The sequence below is a fragment of the Chroicocephalus ridibundus genome, chromosome 4 (genome assembly GCF_963924245.1).
Source record: "Chroicocephalus ridibundus chromosome 4, bChrRid1.1, whole genome shotgun sequence".
Lineage (NCBI taxonomy): Eukaryota > Metazoa > Chordata > Aves > Charadriiformes > Laridae > Chroicocephalus > Chroicocephalus ridibundus.
Window position 1 is genome coordinate 17,441,465 of NC_086287.1, and position 18,787 is coordinate 17,460,251.

Here is an 18,787-nt window from a genome sequence, read left to right on the forward strand (position 1 = left end):
GGGAATACTGGAACAGCCTAGATCTCCAGTGCCTATTCTAACCGCTAAACCACTCGGTAATGTTTTGGGAGGGCTAGCTGCTAATCTCAGAAGTATTTCCAAACTGAAATGAAGATTAGAGTGCTCTGATTAGAGAAACTGTGGAGAGGCCTATCACAGCTTGGCTATAGTAAAAAAAATTTTAAAAAAGGCAATGATTTTTCTCTTGTAGAAGGCAGATCCTCTCTTCTAGGTAGAGGCTCAGTGAGATGCCATATGACAGATCATGTATCTTTTGGCAGCTGAAAACAAGAGCGAGTGAAAGCCTGTGGTCATGCTTGCAGTTTGTGAGCACAAGTACATGTCCATTTCTTGCAGATTGAATCCGCTTCCTGCAGATCTGGTTGCTAATCCTATATAGAAGTACAACATTGCATCTGCAGCCGCAAGCTGTGCACATTAATTTGTTTTCCAAAGCTTCTGAACTTCAAATATAAAGCCTTTGTTTCAGGGATAGACATTAACACAAAGGCTCCTAAACATAAGTGATTGAAAGGGCAAGGAAGATAACAGATTCTCCATTACACATCAGTCACCTCCGAGGAGGCCACTGACCTCAATGAATTAAGCATAACTATCTTATAACTCACACAGGAAGCACTGAAGATTTGCATGAATATTGTACGTGTCGTTATCTGAGGGAAAGTTCCCCTGTTCTGTAGGTCATCGTATACAGCATTCAGTGTTGCCGTTCTCATAACGTTCCTTTAATTTACAAGCCAAAACTGAGGCTGAGTAATCCTATTACTCTTCCTCTGGAGTATCAATAGACCAGAAAAGTGTCTGCTCTAAGGTTCCAGCTGGCAAAATGCATTGTTGATTTTAAGGTGGTTTAACTTGCCTCCCTGTTTATTTCTAGGCTTTGGCAGCATGTTACCAGTGCAATAAACAAAGGCGATCAACACAAGGCAACGCAGGAGAAATTTGTGCTGGAAGAGGAGCAGAGGAATGCCTCCCGGGAGCGGAGAGAGAACGGCACAGAATGGAAACCATTGCTCTTCCACCACGACGCCACAACTAACGAATGGCGCTACAAATATGAGGAGTGAGTGGTGGGGTTGAGGGTTATGAACAGACCTCGCTGCTTGAGTCCCCAGGGATGCAAGCAAGGTTGCAGGCCTGTAATTCGGGTCCTGCCATTCCCCAAAGTACGCCCTGGGCTTGCTCTTTCTGAGCTCTGTGTCATTATTAGAATACATATTCCCGATACTGACTGGGAATAGCCGGAAATGAGGGCTTGGCCGTGGAAAATCTGCTGTGCCATTGGTACAAATCCCCGTTGCTGCAATCAAGTGTGGAATCATTTAGCAGAGATTTTCTGCACTGTGCGAGCAGAGTTGACAACTGTCCTCTCCTCCCGTGGCAAGAAGGGTGAAGCCTCTGGAGACTGAACCCCCCTCATTTATTGCTAGGAACTGTGAATGTAGAGGGAAGTATCTGTTACTCCTCACACTGCATCTGCGGAAACTCTTGTTAGTGTCAGGAGTGATTGCCTGCCCTGATGCATGTGGAATTGGTGCATTGCTCTTAACACACCTGGTGGGATTCTTGCCTTTCTGATGTTTTTTCCTTTGGTCTTAAAAGTTTAAGACCTTGGGATCCTTTGAACGACATCGCCCAATTTGAGAAGAACGGGATACTTCAGACCATGGAAAGACACTTATCCTCAAGGATGTCAAACCACAAAACAACCTGCATAAACAATCAAATTACACGGCACAAGGTAAAAAGCCCATTTTGGGGAATATAATATTCTGTAAGACTGTTTAGATACACATCCCTTTTCTGCAGCATTTTCATGTAAGCACAGTATAGGCTGAAATGTTTGTTTTGGGTAAATATAGCTTACGACTCTACACCTGCAATATTATAACTCCAAATAATTATAATTCTTGGTTAACGTCTCCTATCCATTTTGGTGTTTTTCTTCCACCCTGTGTTAGTAACAGTGACTCATCCTGGGTTTTGCACATGACTGAGCCGAACTTTACTGTTCAGTGCTTCCAAAGCAGAAAACTTCCTGTAGTGAGGGTGTGAGCAAGGTTTTGGAGTACACAACTGAGATCCTGCATCTTCAGTTTCAGTCTTTGCCATCTGCCTTTGCCTCTTAGAGAAGACAAGAAACCTCTCTCAATCCTCTCCCTTAAAGAGGGATGATACTTTCTTATTTCATTGCATTCATCTTTGGAGTAATATATGTCATTCGTAAAACGCTTTGTAAATGTAGAACTGCTGAACTAGCCGGGTGTAACCCATATTACACTGAGGAACTTGTATCTTATTATGAACATAGACTTTTCTTTTATAATACCCCAAATCTGAATGTCTCTGAAACGATAGGAAAGTTGAGGTTCATAGCTGCTTTTCAGACCCTCCGGTGAGAAGTGTTTGATTCAAGGAGTTTGGTGAGGTAGGGAGAAACTTTCCAAAGTGCATCAAGAAATTAGGTATAAAAGTTCTGTGAAGTTTAAATCTTTCAGGCACCTTCGGAAAAATCTTCCCCAGGAAATTTTATTCTAGATTTTTCTTCTTTTCATCCTCTCTTTCATATGTCTGGTTGGTGGGTACGCAACTCAGCAAAAGAACTATAAAATTTGTCAGTAGTATGTGCCTGTTAAAGCTACAACAAGAATAATCTGGATGGGTGTCTTAAGGATGTTATCATTTGAGGAAATGCTTCTGTATGGGGCATGTGTGTAATATCCTTAACTAGCTGCCAGGAGTCCCAACTACTAGGAGTTGCTGAGAAAGCAACCAAACTTTGGAATCTCACAGATATTCCCCAGCACCCCGAATTATTTTTTTTTTAAAGCCAAACACGAGAGTCTTCAATTTGACAGTGACCAAGTCTCTTTTTAATGCCTATTTTATCCAGAGGTCTGCCAAAGACTGCAGGCGCCGCAAAACCAGTGATCAGCCATCCAACCACAGCCAGAATACAGAGAGCAGCTGTTCAACACCAGAGTCAGTGCAGGAGCTCTCAGATGACGATGGCAAGTATTTGGGTATCACTGGGGCAGGCTTTAATGTTCTTCCCTCGGTACCTTATTCCTTGAGCCAGCCCTGGGATGTTTCCCAACCCAGTTAATACCATGGGCCCATAGCCCACAGGCAAACACAGAGAACATTCTGTGCTTCTGTTCTCCATCCATACTACTTCTCTTTCTGCCTTACACTATCTATGCCAACAAGGGCTTCTCAATTCCTGGCACAAACCTGTTGGAAAAATACACTGACATTCCAGTCAACAGATAGGAAACAGGCTTTGATTCTCATTCCCTTTTGTCAGCTTTTGTTGGAGGTGACCTTGAATGTTTCAGAGATTGGGGCAGGTGTGAGCACTCCATTCCCCTCCCCTCAGCTGGGAAGCATGCTGCAAAAATTGTTTCCTGAGAGCCGAGAAGGGGCCCCAGGCTGGTATCACAGGACCCGTTCCATTGACTTCAGGGTGGAAGATTCTGTCCCCTGTCTCCTTCTCTCCATGTTTCCTCCTGAGAGTGTTCCCCCTGGCTGTGACGATTTGATCACAGACAGCCGTTTGCTGGGTGAACCTGGTTTGTGATTCATCACCACCACTAGAGATGGTGATGCAAAACATAATGTCCTTCAATACTTTGCTGCAGGGTTTGGAAGCCTGTGCGCTCAGTGCGGGAAAGAAATGAATCACCTGAAGGAAATTCACTCAGCCGTCTTATCGCTACAGAGAGCCCAACAGGACATACACAGGTAACCATTTTCTCTCATCAAATCAATCGTCTTAATGGGTTAGAAATAACCTGTGGCATTTAACTCCTCCAATGCAACCTTTGGAGCATCCTCATCAGCTGCAGGGGTGCAGTTAATGACTGTTTCAATAGGTAACCTATTAACACACCGGAAAGGCAAAGCCACACCCTGCTTGAAACAGTGACGAAATCTCTTAAGACTCTCTTTATGGGGCAAAAAACATCACCTCAGCACGTTAAGCATCCCTTGGAACTCCCAACTGCAAAACAGCTGCAGAAGTTGGGAAGGGCTGGGCCGGGTCCTGGCTATAAGCCTCTGCTAGGCAAGAAGGTCTCCCTTCTCATCAAATATGTTATGAATTTTCTCAGTTTGCTGCAGAGATGTAGGTGTGTGGTCTGAAAACTGGGTTCCATGAGTGAAAAGCACTAAATTCCAGCTTTCTGTATAAAATTCTGGTTGCTGAGGGTAAGCAGTGAGCACACCTGCTTAACCTACAGCTGCCAAAGGGCTTTGCCCTGCAGACTCCTGTGGGGAGGGCAAGGGAGGTATTAACTGCTACATCTGCCCCAGGGAGCGCTGCTGATTCCTCTCTGCATGAGGAGTATTATCCTGCCCTCCGGAGGCTTCAGTGGGGTGGGAGGGGTGGGATCACACATGAGGCCCACTGATTCTGGATGCTGGAGCCATCGGTGATATGGCTTTAGTTATTCTCTGTTGTTCTTGGGGGTGTCCAGGGCAAATTCTTGTATTTGGGAGGGTTAGGGGGTCGGTTTGTGAGTGGGTGCTGGATGAAGAGATTTCTTGGGGTTTGTGCCCTTACACCTTCTCATGCCCTCCAGCGTGCTCTGCCTGATTCTGCAGCAGCCAGAAGTACTTATCTTTCTGTTAAAAAGAGAGGAGGTGAAGCCTGTGAGGTGCAGTGCTGTACCCGTGAGGGTGTCTCTAAAGTACCGGGATCCCTCCTGGTGCAGAAGCTGTGAGTACGCAGACATGTGAATGCACACCTCCCTCTGACACACAAATAAACATCCTGCTTTCTTTTCCAGAAACCTCAGTGCTCTGAACAAAAAGTCCTTCCACAGGAAGGTCTCTTCTGAAAGCTTCCTCCTGGACTCTCGCTGTTGGTTTCTCCTCTGCATCTTTCTTACGTGTCAACTATTCATTAATTATGTCTTCAAATAAAATCACTACGTTTGGCAGCAATAACTATTACTGGCTGCAGGAGAGGGGCCACTCACGCAAGGAGCCCAGCGAGGCACCAAAGCACTTTAGAACCAACGCGGCAGAGGTGGAAGAAAGTTGAAAAACGAGGTTAAAAAGGGACCTGGGAACCTGCAAAACTTTGTTCCTGCAGATTATGTCATTTTTGCCTTTTACATGTACATCTTCAAGGACCTCTTAACCTGTATGGGCCTTAATGCTGAAGCCAAATGTAGCTTTAATTGTGCAATTTGTTTTCTATGTCTTGTCATTTTCTGATGCAATTAATAATTACCCAGCAGTATTGGTACCCCCAAAATGGTAAACACCCCAGTGTTTTGGAAATGTCACACAGGTCTGGGTCACAGCTCTAAGAGTGGTGGAGCGCAGTCGGGGAGCTGTAAAGAACCGATGTCCACGGTGCCTGTCCGGCTGCCTTTAATTATGGGAGGGAGCACACTTGGTCCAAAAAATCCACCCCCGGGATATTAAGTCATGGTCTGTTTTGTCAGTACACACAGAATGGGACCTCAGGATGCGTTTTCTTTTCCATTTGACGGGAACTGTAAATATGCACAATTTCCCAGAGCTTTCCTCTTTAGGAACTGGGAAGTATTCAGTGAAAGCTCCTCGGTTGGTTACGGAGCTGACCGGTGTCTGGACCGGGCCCATCGAGTGTAACGTCAGACATGCCTGTTTGTAAAACCTGGTCACTTATTATTCTTGTTATTATTTGCTATATGGCTGTTTTATATCACACACTAGCATTGTAGAGAGGAATCCACTGCCCCAGGATAGGTGAGAAGGATGGGAGGGCTATAGGTGTACATGTGTTCGGCGTAGGCACATTTATTGTCAAAGGTCAGGAAGGAGGAAGGGTTTTGCCACTGCATTGTTCAACTCTGTTAATAGTCTTCCTATTTTACACCATTTTTTAAAGATTTGCAATATTTTCTGTAGACTGCGGACAATACTAAGCCTTTCTTTTCTGGCCTGAAGTAGTTCCAAGTGGTAAGTACTGCTATATATACAGCCTTAAAATACTTAGTTGTGGTGCCAGTCTGGGCTATCTTTCAATGTAAATGTTTCCAAATTTTTAAGTACATTCCTCGTCATATTCCCCAGTTAGGGGAAACCTGTTTGTGCTTGATACGTTGAAATAAAACAACACACAACTTTCAGTGGCAGTCTATCTGACAAATTATTTGTGTGTTTGAACTCCTTTTTGTGTTTTATAGTTATTTTACAAGTAAACAACTCTTAGGCCATGCTTTTTAGAGGAAGAGCTACAGGAAAAGATCTTCAAGAATCTCAGATATAGGCTATAAGTTAGAGCAGCAATAGCCTTTTGATACCCCTCTGGCTCAAATTTTTCATGTCTTCTAATTGTAGCAACTTCCTCAAAATAGAAAGAAAAGCGGTTGCCTTGATTTTCACTGTCATACATGTAAATGTACAGACTTGTCTTGGCCTTAAAAAACCTTTACATGAAGGAGATAACTTGATGACAGAGAACAGATACTTCCATGGAGAGAACCACAACTCTCTGACATGAACAGACAGGATAATCAGAGGGCTGGAGCGCCTATGCTATGGGAACAGGCTGAGAGTTGGGGCTGTTCAGCCTGGAGAAGAGAAGGCTCCAGGGAGACCTTAGAGCAGCCTTCTGGTACCTAAAAGGGGCCTACAGGAAAGATGGGGAGGGACTCTTTATCAGGGAGTGTAATGACAGGACATGGGGTAACGGCTTCAAACTGAAAGAGGGTAGATTTAGATTGGATATCAGGAAGAAATTCTTTACTGTGAGGGTGGTGAGACACTGGAACAGGTTGCCCAGGGAAGCTGTTGGTGGTGCCCCATCCCTGGAAGTGTTCAAGGCCAGGCTGGATGGGGCTTTGAGCAGCCTGGTCTAGTGGGAGGTGTCCCTGCCCATGGCAGGGGGTTGGAACTAGATGATCTTTAAGGTCCCTTCCAACCCGAACCATTCTGTGATAAGAGCCGGCATCCAGAAGCTGACATTCAAGAAATAGACCACAAATAATAAAGGATGAGAGTGACTTCATTATTAGCAAAAGTCTCCAGAAAACCAAACAATTCTTCATCCTTGAGGAATCATCCTTGAAGAACGTCAACATTATTGATCCAGATCGGGTGCCTTTTTGAAGGAGGTCATCCTAGTCACTCCTTTCAGAGGAAGTCTGACCCACGCCACATGTGGTGTAAACCTCGGTGAGACGGGAAGCCTCTGGCCTCTGCCTGTGAAAGAATGTCCAGCCACCAATAGTGCCTGTCTGGCAATGCAAAGTCCCATATGCACCTTGGAAGAATTTGCTCCTACTGCTGTGCAAACACGTCTGCTAATTTCCTGCCTAAATCTCCCTTTGAATGCCTCAGCAAGTCAGCACATCTCTGGCCTGTCAGCACAGCCGTCCTCATCACACACATCACCCTGTGGGACCACGTATTGGAGTTACTGATAGGAGCCTCTCCTCTTTTGTAGGGACATTTACATCTCTTGGGTACAAATGTATTATGGGTTTGAGAAAGAGCTACTTTAAAAAAAAAAGAAAAAATTCCCAAGCCCACCTGAACCAAAGAGAAGCGGTGCTGAACAGGAAGCCTTCAGTAGGTGTAAAGCAAATGCCTGAAATTCTTTGGATCATTTCCATTTTACCAAACTACGCACCCACAGGGATTTCACTGGGACTTGTTACTGCAGTTAAATAAAACAAAAGCTGTTACCACGAGAGGAGCAGTTCAATGAAAGAAACTATTAACCTACATAAACTATGCATCATCAGAGGAAGAGTTTCCAACACTTACTGCTGCTGCCGCAGGCAATTAAAAAGTAATCCAAAAAGGAACAATCTATAAATCTTGTGCCATTAATTTTAATCCAATTTCAACATCTGGAGGTGAGTGTTCCTACATGCCAGTTACATGCACCTAGAGCATGAAAGGTATTCTTGAGGAAAATCATGGCCAGAAACGTTATTCCTCTAGGAGGAATAACTCATGAAAAGTTCAGAACCCCTTTAGGGATTTAGAAAACCCAGGTATGCACCCAGTTTGTGTGGTTTTGGAAAAATTCCCTTTCCATCCTTTGCCCCGCCTTTTCGCGATCAGCGAACAACACGTGAGCTTTGCGTGGAGAGACACGGATCGGCCCATTTCCCAATAAGTTTTCCCCCCGCTCCTAACAGGCGCAAAGCACGGTACCAGGGCACGTCCTAACATACGACGCGGTCCCTCTTGGCTCCAGCGGGTGGGCAGCGTGCTACTGGGGCACGACCTCTCCGGTTCTCCCACTTCTCTTCGAGGGCTCCGAAGCCCCGGAGCGGCGGGGACGGGGCGGCCCATCCCGCCCCGGGGGCGGATAAAGCGGCGGCACCGCCCTGCGGAAGTGCCGAGAGGAGCAGAGTGGAGTGCGCGGTGTGGTCGTGCTGGGCGCCGCTATGGGAGCCGGAGCGGTGGCGGGTCTGCTGCTGGTGGGTGTCGGGGACGGGACGGGACGGGACGGGACGGGACGGGACGGGCTCTCTCTGGCCGGGGCCGCCGTTCGTGGGCAGGGCCTCCTCCTCCTCCACCTGCTCGCGGCGAGTGGAGGCGGGCACCTGGCCGCAGCCAGCTCCCAGATCCCCCCTTTTGAGAGGAAGGGAAAAAAGGTCTTCCTTCGTGTCCCGCGTGGAGGAACCTAACGGGGTTTTCTATAGTCCTTTTCCTCAAGAGACTTTAGTAACTTCACTGAACTTTTTTTTCGTGTTGTCTGAAGTTTCGGGAATCCCGAATCAATGGAGCTCCCTTAAACCTAGAAAGGATAAGGAAGCGCAGCTGTCGTGGGGGTGAACCCAGCCTTTCCTTCTCTCCTCGGGAAAAAGAAAATTACAAAAGTCAGGCGCGAGCTCTTTAGTACTCCTCACGTTATCTAATTGTGAAATTGGTGGTTTTCTCAGCTACGCGATTATGGGGAAAGCTTTCAGTCCCCCGGGGAGAGAGTTGAAAGAGCGGAGCTGCGGGAGCTGGGGAGCGTCGGTCTCAGTTTAGAAATCGGCAGCGAGTGACGGGGAGCTCCGCGGCCGCCCCGTCCCTTCCCCTCCCCTCCTCCTGCCTCTGCTTCGGCACTTTCTCTGGCGCGTGTGCTCCCGTGAGGGACGTACCTCGGCGGCGCGACACCGGCGGCGCGCGGGCTCCCGCCTCGGCCCCTCGCGAAGCACCCGGCCGCCCGCGGCTGGGGCTGGGCAGCTGCTCCCCGCTCCGCGAGGCTTGCCGAGCCCCGCGCATCCCGCGCGTTTCTTGAAAAAAGAAACAAACCAAAAAAACCCGCAATGATCCTGTGGCTACAGTAAGCTATTTTTGTTAATGACTCAACTACTTGCCTTCTGATGAAGATTACGGAGCCAGCGAGAAATGTTGGATGAGGTTTTCTGGGGCGTTTCCTCCATTTTGCTGGAGAAAGACTAACACTGACCTTCCTGTATTAAAAAGATGGGAGAAGGGTGAAAGGAATCCCTTGATCAAGGCAGAAACCTCGGCCTCCAAAGTTCAATTGCAATAAATTAGTAAAAAGAGAATAGAATTTTAAAACGGAGGCGAGAATCTGGGGTAATAGTTGCCTCAAACCCGTCAGCCGCTGCAGGGTGCTGCTCTAACCCCAGCTCTGTGATTGTAATTACCACTGTGAGCGGCACGCTTAGCAGAAATTAGTTTGTGTTTCCTTTGTGGCTTCCCATAAACTTCTGAATGTGTTTTCAAGCCTTTATGGGAACATCTCCCCGCGATGGTTATCGTGTCCTGGGAGGATGAATCACCCGAACACCTGTCTGTCTCTGCTGTAGGTTACTGTGCTGATAATGCCTGGAACCGGAGCAGAGGACTGCGGGGAGGGAGAATACTTACACGAAGGTCACTGCTGCCTATCTTGTCCAGCAGGTAAGACTTCAGGCAGTTATAGCTGATAACGGCCATGTTTTTTTCCTCGTGGAGATGACTGCGTCACTACTGGCTTGTGGTTTTTTTTTTTTGCGTTGCATCCGGTGGAAGCGTAAGCCAAGCTGGTGCTGTGGGGGCTTCTCAGTGCTGCCAAGGCCTGGCTCCATTTTGAAGCAAGAGTCCCTTGCGCAAGAGGTGGTGACTGGGAGAGCTGCCTTGGCAGCAAGCCAGGAAACCTCTGTCTGCTGTTGAGGATGAAGTGTTCGAAGCTGGGTGGTGGTTTTGTTAATTAAAAAAAAAAAAACAACCAAACAAACCTAGCACAAAGAACGGGGCCTAGGGGAATTCTGATATTTCTGTATGTGTAGGTAAAACTTCAGTTTGCCTTTGCTCTCCCCTCCTTGCTCAATGTGTGCAGAGTTAACAAGCTTTGTGCCAAGCAGCACCCTACCCTTAGATAGTATTGAAGGGCGCTCAGATGTTTTTGGAGATAATTCAAAGGAGAAGACAGGTTGTTATGAGAAATTCTCCCTGTTCCTGCCATGCCCCTTCAGAGGAGATGATGCTGGCTGCACGGGTGACTCTGAGCTGCCGCAGTGAGTCGTCCTTGTGTGTCCCGGCAGAGGCCTGGCTGGGTGCCTCATTTAGTGCTTGCTCCCTGTCGGAGTGGCAAGCTACGAACGTGCCTGCTGTGACACTCGGTTCACGTGGCACACCGCTCACTTGTGAGGAGGGGTTGAACTTTCACTAAAAATGGCTTTGTGTTGTAACATCCTGTTATAGTCCTCAGCCTGTTAAATGATCCCTTGAGACTGCTGCCGCTTCTCCTCTTCCACAGGTACTTACGTTGCTCAGCACTGCAGTGCTCCCCACTTGAGAGGAAAATGTATCCCTTGCACCGAAGGAGAGGGTTATACTGCCCATGAGAACGGCTTGGAAGAATGCTTGTCTTGCAGACAGTGCAAAGATGGTACCAAGAACAGTTTTGATGGAACCTTAACCCCTTTCCCCTTCTTTAATGTGGAAAGTCTGGTCCTGTGGCTCTTTTGCGCTTCCAGTCATTGACAATATTGAATTTATGAATAAGTTGCCTTTATGGCCCGAGTATAACTTTTTGCACAGCTGTAGAGTCACAACTTTTATATTTGCTTTGTAACTTGTATTTTATTTTTAGATCAGATAACTTTGAGACCCTGCACTGTAACGCATGACACTGAATGCCAATGCAAACAAGGGTATTTCTGCCCTGCCGAGGGCTGTGAAATATGTCAGAGATGCAGTACAACGTAAGTTTGATAATGAGTATAAGCGACTGTTTTCCTTCTAGGGAATGTTAGAGCTGTGTCTCAATCTGTGGCAATATATAACACAACAGGCTGTAAATAACTGCCCTGAAGCCAAATGGCATTATTCATGCATTTTGATTTTTAGGTGTCAAAATACGTGAGATTGAGACCTAGAAAGATACGGATTTTGGTATTGTTGTGCTTGTTGCTTATGGTTGTAAGCTTACACTTTTCATGTCTTCAGATTACTACTTCCCCATGTACACACCTGAATGAGCTTTGCAGCAGCCAGTCTAAAATTTTGGGAGGTAGAACCACCTGTTGAAGGAAACTAACTGTGCATGAATAATGCGTCTTCTCTCTGTTTGGTTTTTTTTCCCCCCCTACCACTTAAAGGCTAACATACATGAGCTTTATCTGCTTTGCTTCTATTTAATCTTGTAGTCTTATCTTGGGTTGTTTAAAGGTGCACTTTAACAAAGTTATCTGTTTATGCATGTTCTGTTCACATCTCTAAGCTCTGCCTGAAAAAAAAGTCAGGCCTGGGCAAAGCTGCATATTGCTCTGGAAATGTTGATACAACCCTGTGTTGCCATCCACTTCAGGTGTCCGGACGGGAAAGAAATTGTCCAGAATTGCAATGCTACTATGGACCTAGGATGTGGCTCGCCCGATCAAGGTCTGCGACAGACGTACCACTCGGCTTAGTCTGTTGGGTGTGAGGTTTCAGGCTAATGACACCAGAGCAGTCTGTAGGACAGTGGTTTGAACTACCATAACATGTTCAAGAGCTGCTGTATTTTGGTCTGGGAATTACTTGCTAGAGACAAGTTCTCAAAGGTGTTGGAGTGACAAACCATCTTAGATGTCACTTGGTGGCAAGCTATATGTATTGCCAGGGTTTTCAAAGATGCAACAGTGACACTGTTGAAAGTTACGGATAATGCAAAGACTTCTTTCGTGTTTTCTATGTCTGAAAAGCTGTGTATGGGGTGGCTTTGTCTTCTGCTGGTAGATAGCTTCTGCCAGACTAGAGAAAGAAGGAACTGTCAATACCAACATTACAGCACCTGAAGCTCGCTGTCACCTTTGCATACTTGTTTCCCCCTTTTGCTACAGAAAGCCTTTTGGAACTTGTATTGCAGCTGTGTAGAGAATCTCCTGCTGCCTTTAGGATAATGATGTGCAGTGGGAGCAAGTACGTGCACATTCAGGTCAGCTGATAGTCCCAGTGCCTTTTCCAGGACAAGCTAGCTGGGTCACTGTACTGGTGCTGAGCTTAGGTTGTTCTCTAGGACAGCAGGGAAGACTTGCGCTTCAGAATATCTTGTTTGGAGACTGCTTCAGTACTAATTTTATTCCTTTTTGCTTTGCAGGAAGCACAGCTTTTGGTTGGATTATTGCGGTTATTCTTGTGGTGGTTGGTTTGTTGCTGTTCATTGTAATTAGAAAGCTGAAGAGTGATAAAGGTAACTAACTGCTTGATTACTATCCATGAGCTTTCCAGAACTAGGCAAAACAAGCACTAAGGCTATCCCTGGTTTTTGTGTTACCTTATAGGGGACCTGTTTAAGCTCTAGATCATTTAGTGTGGGATTCAACTGAGTAACTCCTGGATAACGGAGACTCGTTTTGTTCAGTAAACAAAATGCATAAACTTTAACTGTGAGCTTTCTTACTTTGCCTAGATGCCTTTGCTTCGAAGTAAGATTAACCTAAGGTCCTTAAAAGGACTTTTCCTATCTACTCGCATTGTATTGGCAGAGTGAGAAAAATCTGTGTGTGAGCTCACATGGGGCAAGAAGTAGCAACTAATTAGATCATTAACTACTTTCATTCACTGTGTTTGGCTGTGGTGATTTTTTTTTCTACAAATTGTTGCCCTTAACCCAAATGCTAGGTTGATAAGTCCTGTGTGAATTAATTTTATTTTTTTAGTGGAAATGGAGATGTTTTCCTGAGAAACTTTTCTTTCCAATACTGCATATTAAAGTGGTTTTGCAACTAGTTTAGTTAGAATAGTGTTGAAAATTATTCTGAATTTTGAATGTTAATTTTGTTGAAGTAGTGTAAAGACAACTTCTGCCTTCTCTTTTGCATTGCAGTAGCCCACAAAAACGCTAAGAAGCGTAAGCTGTAAGGCGGGAGGTTGAAAGAGTGGCTTAAAAGCCAAACCGCATCTTGTGGTCTGTACTTTAAAGTGGGACTCTTCAGCCTCTGTATGAAGGCACAGCATTGGTGGAAGCTAAGGGTAGTTCTCTTATGAAATGTGTAACGGGTCAATGAAGCTAAATGGCTTGTATTAGAGCTTTGATTTGTGTTACAAATGTATCTACTGCGTATAAATCTTGTGATAATTCAGCTATGTTTAAATTGCTGCAATTCCTAAAATTTTTTTGGACGTATCTTGTTTTCCAGGTGCTTCACTTGATAAAGATGCAGAGAAAGGTCTGGTAAGTATATGATGGATCAAGCATTTCATCTCAGTTTTCTGCAGCTTACTTGTGCACTGCTTAATTGTACCTGATACGCAGCTCTCAATTTTTGTCTCACTGTAGACCTCTGGTAGGATGCGTTCCTGTGATGCAACAAGTTGTGATTCATACAGGGCCAGATGTTAGCAAGGGCCTGATGTGTTCATTAGCTGCATGTGTCCACTGCAGTTGGCCTTTCCAGTACTTCCCTTGGAAACAGTCCAGAGCCTGTGGCCAGTATGTTTTGAAAGCGGGGAAAAAAAATTAGGCTAAGTGCAAGCTTTCACTTCAAACTGTCTCCAAGTGATGCCTTGATCCAATTAGTTCTTTGCCGCTTCATGTGTGGATTCCCCAGGCAACATCAGCTATTGTTTCCCTACATAGTAGTGGTCTAGCTTTCCTTGCATTTTGACTACAATGTTTATTCATAAGACTTACTCCTCCTCATCCAGCAAAGTGACAGTCTTCCTGCCTTTGGGCTCTTGTCATAAGCTACAGACCAGGACCTGGCAGTCTAACTTCTTGGCCCTGGCTAGTCCCATGTGACAAGGGGTTCAGGGCTCAGAGCATACTAGTTCAGAAGTACACCCCTCAAAAAGGGGCTTACCAAGCTAAGGCTGGCTGCTGGCATATGTTTCACGCTAAAGCTACGTTCACCCTGGCCTCCTGTAGTTGTAGTCAAACACTATTTCAGAACCTTACTGTTTCAGACTACAAAGGTTATCGCTAGTCTAGCATTTTGCAAGATAAATACAGGACTAGCTTGCATTTAGCTAGTGTACCTTTAGCTCCTCTAGATGCTACGCTCCTAGCAGCACAGTGAAGCAAAAATAAGCTCAGTCTTCACTAGTATAGCTAATGGTGTGTAATGCCAAGCTGTAGAACAAATGTTTGTCCTGATGAGCGTTTAAGAAAAGCATCCAGATTTCTCTCGTAGCACATGTACAGCACCACCTTCTCCCTGCTGCCTTTCTTGACCCCAACTCAATGCACGTGCTATTCAACTGGTGCATGAGCTCTTGTGTAATCTTACTCGTTACACATTTCAAGTAATTAAACGCATCTTCATTATGTCACAAATACTTGAAGATGGAAGAAACAGAATTGAAAGATCTGTTAAAAACATCACCTTAAACTCTTCTCTTTTTTAAGGTCCATAAGTGGCTCCAATATGTGAATCACCCATGGGTTTTTCTTGGGTTGTGTCTCCCCACACGCCCTGTCCAGATTCGCAGCACTTCATGTATTCGTAAAAGCTGATGAAGAAACGTGACAGAAAACTGGTGAAAATGCTGTAGCATAGGACTAGGCAAATACAACACTCTTATTTTGAATAAAATGGTAGTAGAATAATGCAAGTTCTGATGTAAGAGTTGCCACAGACTTGAGTTGCAATGTCTGCACCTTTGGAGTGTCTGTGCTACTGTAACAAAAAGCTTATTTGCTGAGGAGAGTTACACTGATGCAGTCCTGAGACCAACATGCTGTCCTTTGCAAAGTACCCTGGAATTTAATACTGCTGTAACAAACAATCAACAAAAAAACCCCAAACCCCAAATCAACCAGCTGATACTTTATTTCATTCTGAAATGGAGCAGCAGCTCTAAGTGAGCTATGCTGTGTACCTTCAGTTGCTCAGTTACCTATTTAAGAACTATTCTGTATAAATGGAGTCAACTTGTTTAACCTGTTTGCACCCTTAAAGAAAAAGTGGATTCAATGAGGATGATGTACAAGTACATGTGTGATGTGTGGGGCGGTTCCCCTCACATCCCTGCTTATGCAAGTTCGTCATGTGGTGGTGTAATGTGGGTCACTGCCCTTGTGCAAACAGAAATCACACTGGCTTACGTTTATGGGGGAGCTGTACACAAGTCTCACTGGAAAAACAGTCACTCCTCACCCTCATTTCCCACCTTTAAAAATAAAAATTCTAAAACTTTAAATTTTTAGGACTAGCTGATATGCAAGATAGATGCTGGTCTACTTTGTACTTGTACTGGTCTTGATGAGTTGGTGCTATACTTCCTGGCATATGCTTGTTTAGTGTATTGACAATGCTAAAAATGATGCAGCCCTTCTCATTTGCTTCCCTCTTTGTCCCCTTGCAAAAGCTGTGCAATGTGCGCTGGTGCTCACTGGCTTCGTTCAACTGATTCTAATTTGTGAATCTACCAGAAGAACTAATTTAGCCAAAAAAAGCCCAAGCTAGTGCATTTACATGGAGCTAATATCAGCTTGGCAAAAGCTGTGAGAGCATCAGCCTTGATAGAAGGATAAGTTTGAGGCCCCTGTTGCTGTTAAGTCAGCTCAGGTGCAGCAAGGCAATTATTTTCCACCTGCCTCAAGAGGGGTGTATACCTTCCATACCCAGAGAGGAGCAAGCAGCAATACTCGCCAGTGAAAACATAGGAAGAGTGTCCTGTGTTTGTTATGGAGGTAGCCTGTGAGCCTCACTCCACAGTTGAGTGGGAGCGGAGCAGTCAGCAAAGTGGAGAGTTTAGGCTCTCAAACCATTTAAAGTCCAAGTCTATAAAGGCTGTTACTTTTGCATGTTTGTAACTTTGCCAAATTAGTAGTTCTGGTATCTGGTGACTTCAAGAGTTATGTTTTCTTCCTCCAGACTGTCCTTGAAGGCCTCTGTATGAAAGATCTCTTAAAATACGTTCTTATTCTTTACAGAACCCTGAGGGCAGTAGTAAAAGCCTCATTTCACCAGAAGTGGGGACACCTGCAAATAACGCAGACAACCCAGAGGATGAGAACTCTGGTGAGAACCCGGAGGGCCAAGTGCAAATCAATGTTAACTTGGAAGTAAAAAACCCCTCACCAGAGGAAAACAGTGTTGCACTTTCTGAGCGGGGCACCGTCCTGCCCAGGGGCTGGAAGCGCCACATGGAAAGGTACTGGAGGAGGATCGCAGAGTATTCACTAGCAGCAAAAACTGGGCAGAACCTTGCTTGTCGTCAGAATGCCCCGTCTAATGTACCAAGTGATAGGATACCACCAAATCGTACGGTAAGTGCACGTGTGAAATTATCAGTATATTTTCTCTGATAGACGTGTAATTTCAGTTGATTTCTTAACTGGTTTTTGAGTGATAGATGTTGTTTTCAGGCAGAACAATAGGGAAGAGGAGACTTTGCCTTAAAGATGTGATAAAAGTATAGGAAGTGATATCTTGGGAAAGCAAACTTTAATCTGCTCTGCCTCCTTCATCTCCGTGTTCGATATTTACACAGAGGCTATTCTTTTGCGATGGCAGCAAATGTGTTGCCTTTTTGCTTCACTTTGGAACTGGTAGCATGGCTGTTTCAGTATGCAATTTTCTTTACTCAAATACTTTCACCTCTGCTGTGAAACCTGCCCCCCCTCCCCCTTATTGGTGTGTGTGCCGCAGAAGCAGGTTATTAAGTAGCTCAGGAATAATCGAGTGAAGTCCTCTGATACGTTGGAGTAATGATCCAACTTTGTATTACAGGTACAAAAACGAAGATATCGAATAATTGTTAAAGATCTCTCTCAAAAAGGTAAGTTTTCCATGAATTGGCAGTAATTGGAATTTTTTTCCTGTTGACTTTAGTCTACTTAAGGAATAGTGTAGGGGAGGCTAATTAATATTGCTTAGAGCTAAAAGGCTTTCAGTTTATTGTAAAATACGCTGAAACAGGATTATTGCTACATTTGAGAGAAGTTGTAGTCCCTGTGGTGAATTGTTCCACTTTAAAGCATGGCTTTTCTGCACAGGGGTGTAATGCAGTCATGCTTTTAAGAATAAGAATGAGACAATTTGGTTTTATATGTTTTAAAGAAGTTTGCATTGCAGCAGTGTACTCTGCCTTAATGAGGGAAGTACAGGTCAGAGCAGGAGCTCTTTCTGTCAAATGTACACCCTCATGGAAGACCACATCGAATGCCCAGACATCTGCCTGTACCCAGCAAGTTGAAGTGCTGGATGACCAAGCAACAGGTTTTGCTCATGCTGTTCTTGGCATGGCAAACCTATACCAGTAGCATAGTGAGTGGTTAAAGTCTGCTGTTGAGTAGCCCTATTAAGCTTAACTGAAGACATGCAGGCGAATGAAACCTTCCTAAAAATCACCTTTACTGAATGGTGTCTCATCTTAAGAGACTACTTTTAAGGTATGTAGACTGGTACCTTTAGCTTCTTTCAAGATCACTGAGTAGGAAACCTATTTGTCCTGCTGCTTCTCAGGTGCCAAACCTGGCCTTGCTGCTGCCGTTTGGTCCGTGCATGTATTGGCTGAAAATTAATGGGAAAACATGTAAGGTAGCTATGAAAAAAAAATTCTGTATTTTAGAACCTAAGCTGATATGTGTTGTGTGTTTGTTCTTTCAGAACTGAGAGATAGCTTTTTGGCCTTTATAAAGGAAGTACCGCCGAAAAAATGGAAGCAGCTTATGAGAACTCATCTGCAGGAAAATGAGATTGTTAAAATTATTTATGACTTTCCTAATGATATAGAAGAGCAATCTTACCAGATGCTTCTCACCTGGAGAAACTCACTGGGAGAGAAACAATCTATTATTAAGTTACTGGATGAGTTAAAGCATCTAGATAAGAAGGCTTATGATAACATATTGAACACTTTAAAAAGTAATAACATTATTAGTAAAGTAGAAGTTACAGATTAATGTTTATGATGAACTTCAGAAATGCTCCTGTGTACATATATATGGCTACAAACTTCCTGTAAATGAGGACATCGACAAACTGCTAGTGAAAATGATGGCATTTTGTATCTTGATACCCTCCTTGCCTTCACGTGGAGAGCTGGAAGTGATTTAACGCCGTCGGTGTTAACACAGACTCCGGTTGTGATATTCACTAAGGTCTTTTGAGTTATATGATATTAAACTCAGGCGCCGGATGCCAGCTTGAGTGCGAGGAGCTGTAGCTCGTGCTTCCCTTCCTGTGAGGCAGGACTGTGCCGTACGGGCCTGGATGGTGGGAACGGAGAGGCTGCCGCTGTTTTTGAAAAGGATCGCAATGCTTTGGTTTCTGAAACGATTGTATTTTGGTTTGTATCGTTATGCTCAGAACTGTTTATGTTTGAAACGCAGTAATAAAAGCCTGGTCGAGCCAGAAGCTGGGGTTGTGACTCTTGGGAC

General features: G+C 44.8%; 2 protein-coding genes across 5 annotated transcripts in view; both read left to right on the forward strand.

Annotated features, from left to right (window-relative positions):
• Positions 1–6,145, forward strand: part of OSBPL5 (oxysterol binding protein like 5) — a 183,430-nt gene extending 177,285 nt beyond the window's left edge. For all 4 annotated transcript variants that reach the window (XM_063332842.1, XM_063332844.1, XM_063332845.1 and 1 more), the window contains exons 18-22: positions 899–1,084; positions 1,624–1,762; positions 2,915–3,032; positions 3,663–3,765; positions 4,812–6,145. In XM_063332842.1, coding sequence (XP_063188912.1) covers positions 899–1,084; positions 1,624–1,762; positions 2,915–3,032; positions 3,663–3,765; positions 4,812–4,947 — 682 coding nt within the window. In that variant the 3' untranslated portion in view covers positions 4,948–6,145. The remainder of the gene's footprint in view (positions 1–898; positions 1,085–1,623; positions 1,763–2,914; positions 3,033–3,662; positions 3,766–4,811) is intronic.
• A 1,830-nt stretch (positions 6,146–7,975) lies between these two features.
• LOC134515095 (uncharacterized) lies at positions 7,976–18,754 on the forward strand. Its single transcript, XM_063333689.1, has 10 exons — positions 7,976–8,453; positions 9,801–9,894; positions 10,733–10,864; positions 11,069–11,180; positions 11,786–11,859; positions 12,557–12,649; positions 13,599–13,633; positions 16,337–16,672; positions 17,136–17,184; positions 18,015–18,754. The coding sequence occupies exons 1-10, from the start codon at positions 8,421–8,423 to the stop codon at positions 18,308–18,310; spliced, it is 1,254 nt and encodes a 417-aa protein (XP_063189759.1). The 5' UTR covers positions 7,976–8,420; the 3' UTR covers positions 18,311–18,754.
• The last annotated feature ends 33 nt before the right edge of the window (positions 18,755–18,787 follow it).

Coding starts and splice junctions, on each gene's coding strand:
- LOC134515095 (XM_063333689.1), top strand. CDS start 8,421: ATGGGAGCCGGAGCGGTGGCGGGTCTGCTGCTG. Junction 10,865..11,068: donor TTGCAGACAGTGCAAAGATG/GTACCAAGAACA, acceptor TTTTATTTTTAG/ATCAGATAACTTTGAGACCC. Junction 16,673..17,135: donor GGATACCACCAAATCGTACG/GTAAGTGCACGT, acceptor TTTGTATTACAG/GTACAAAAACGAAGATATCG.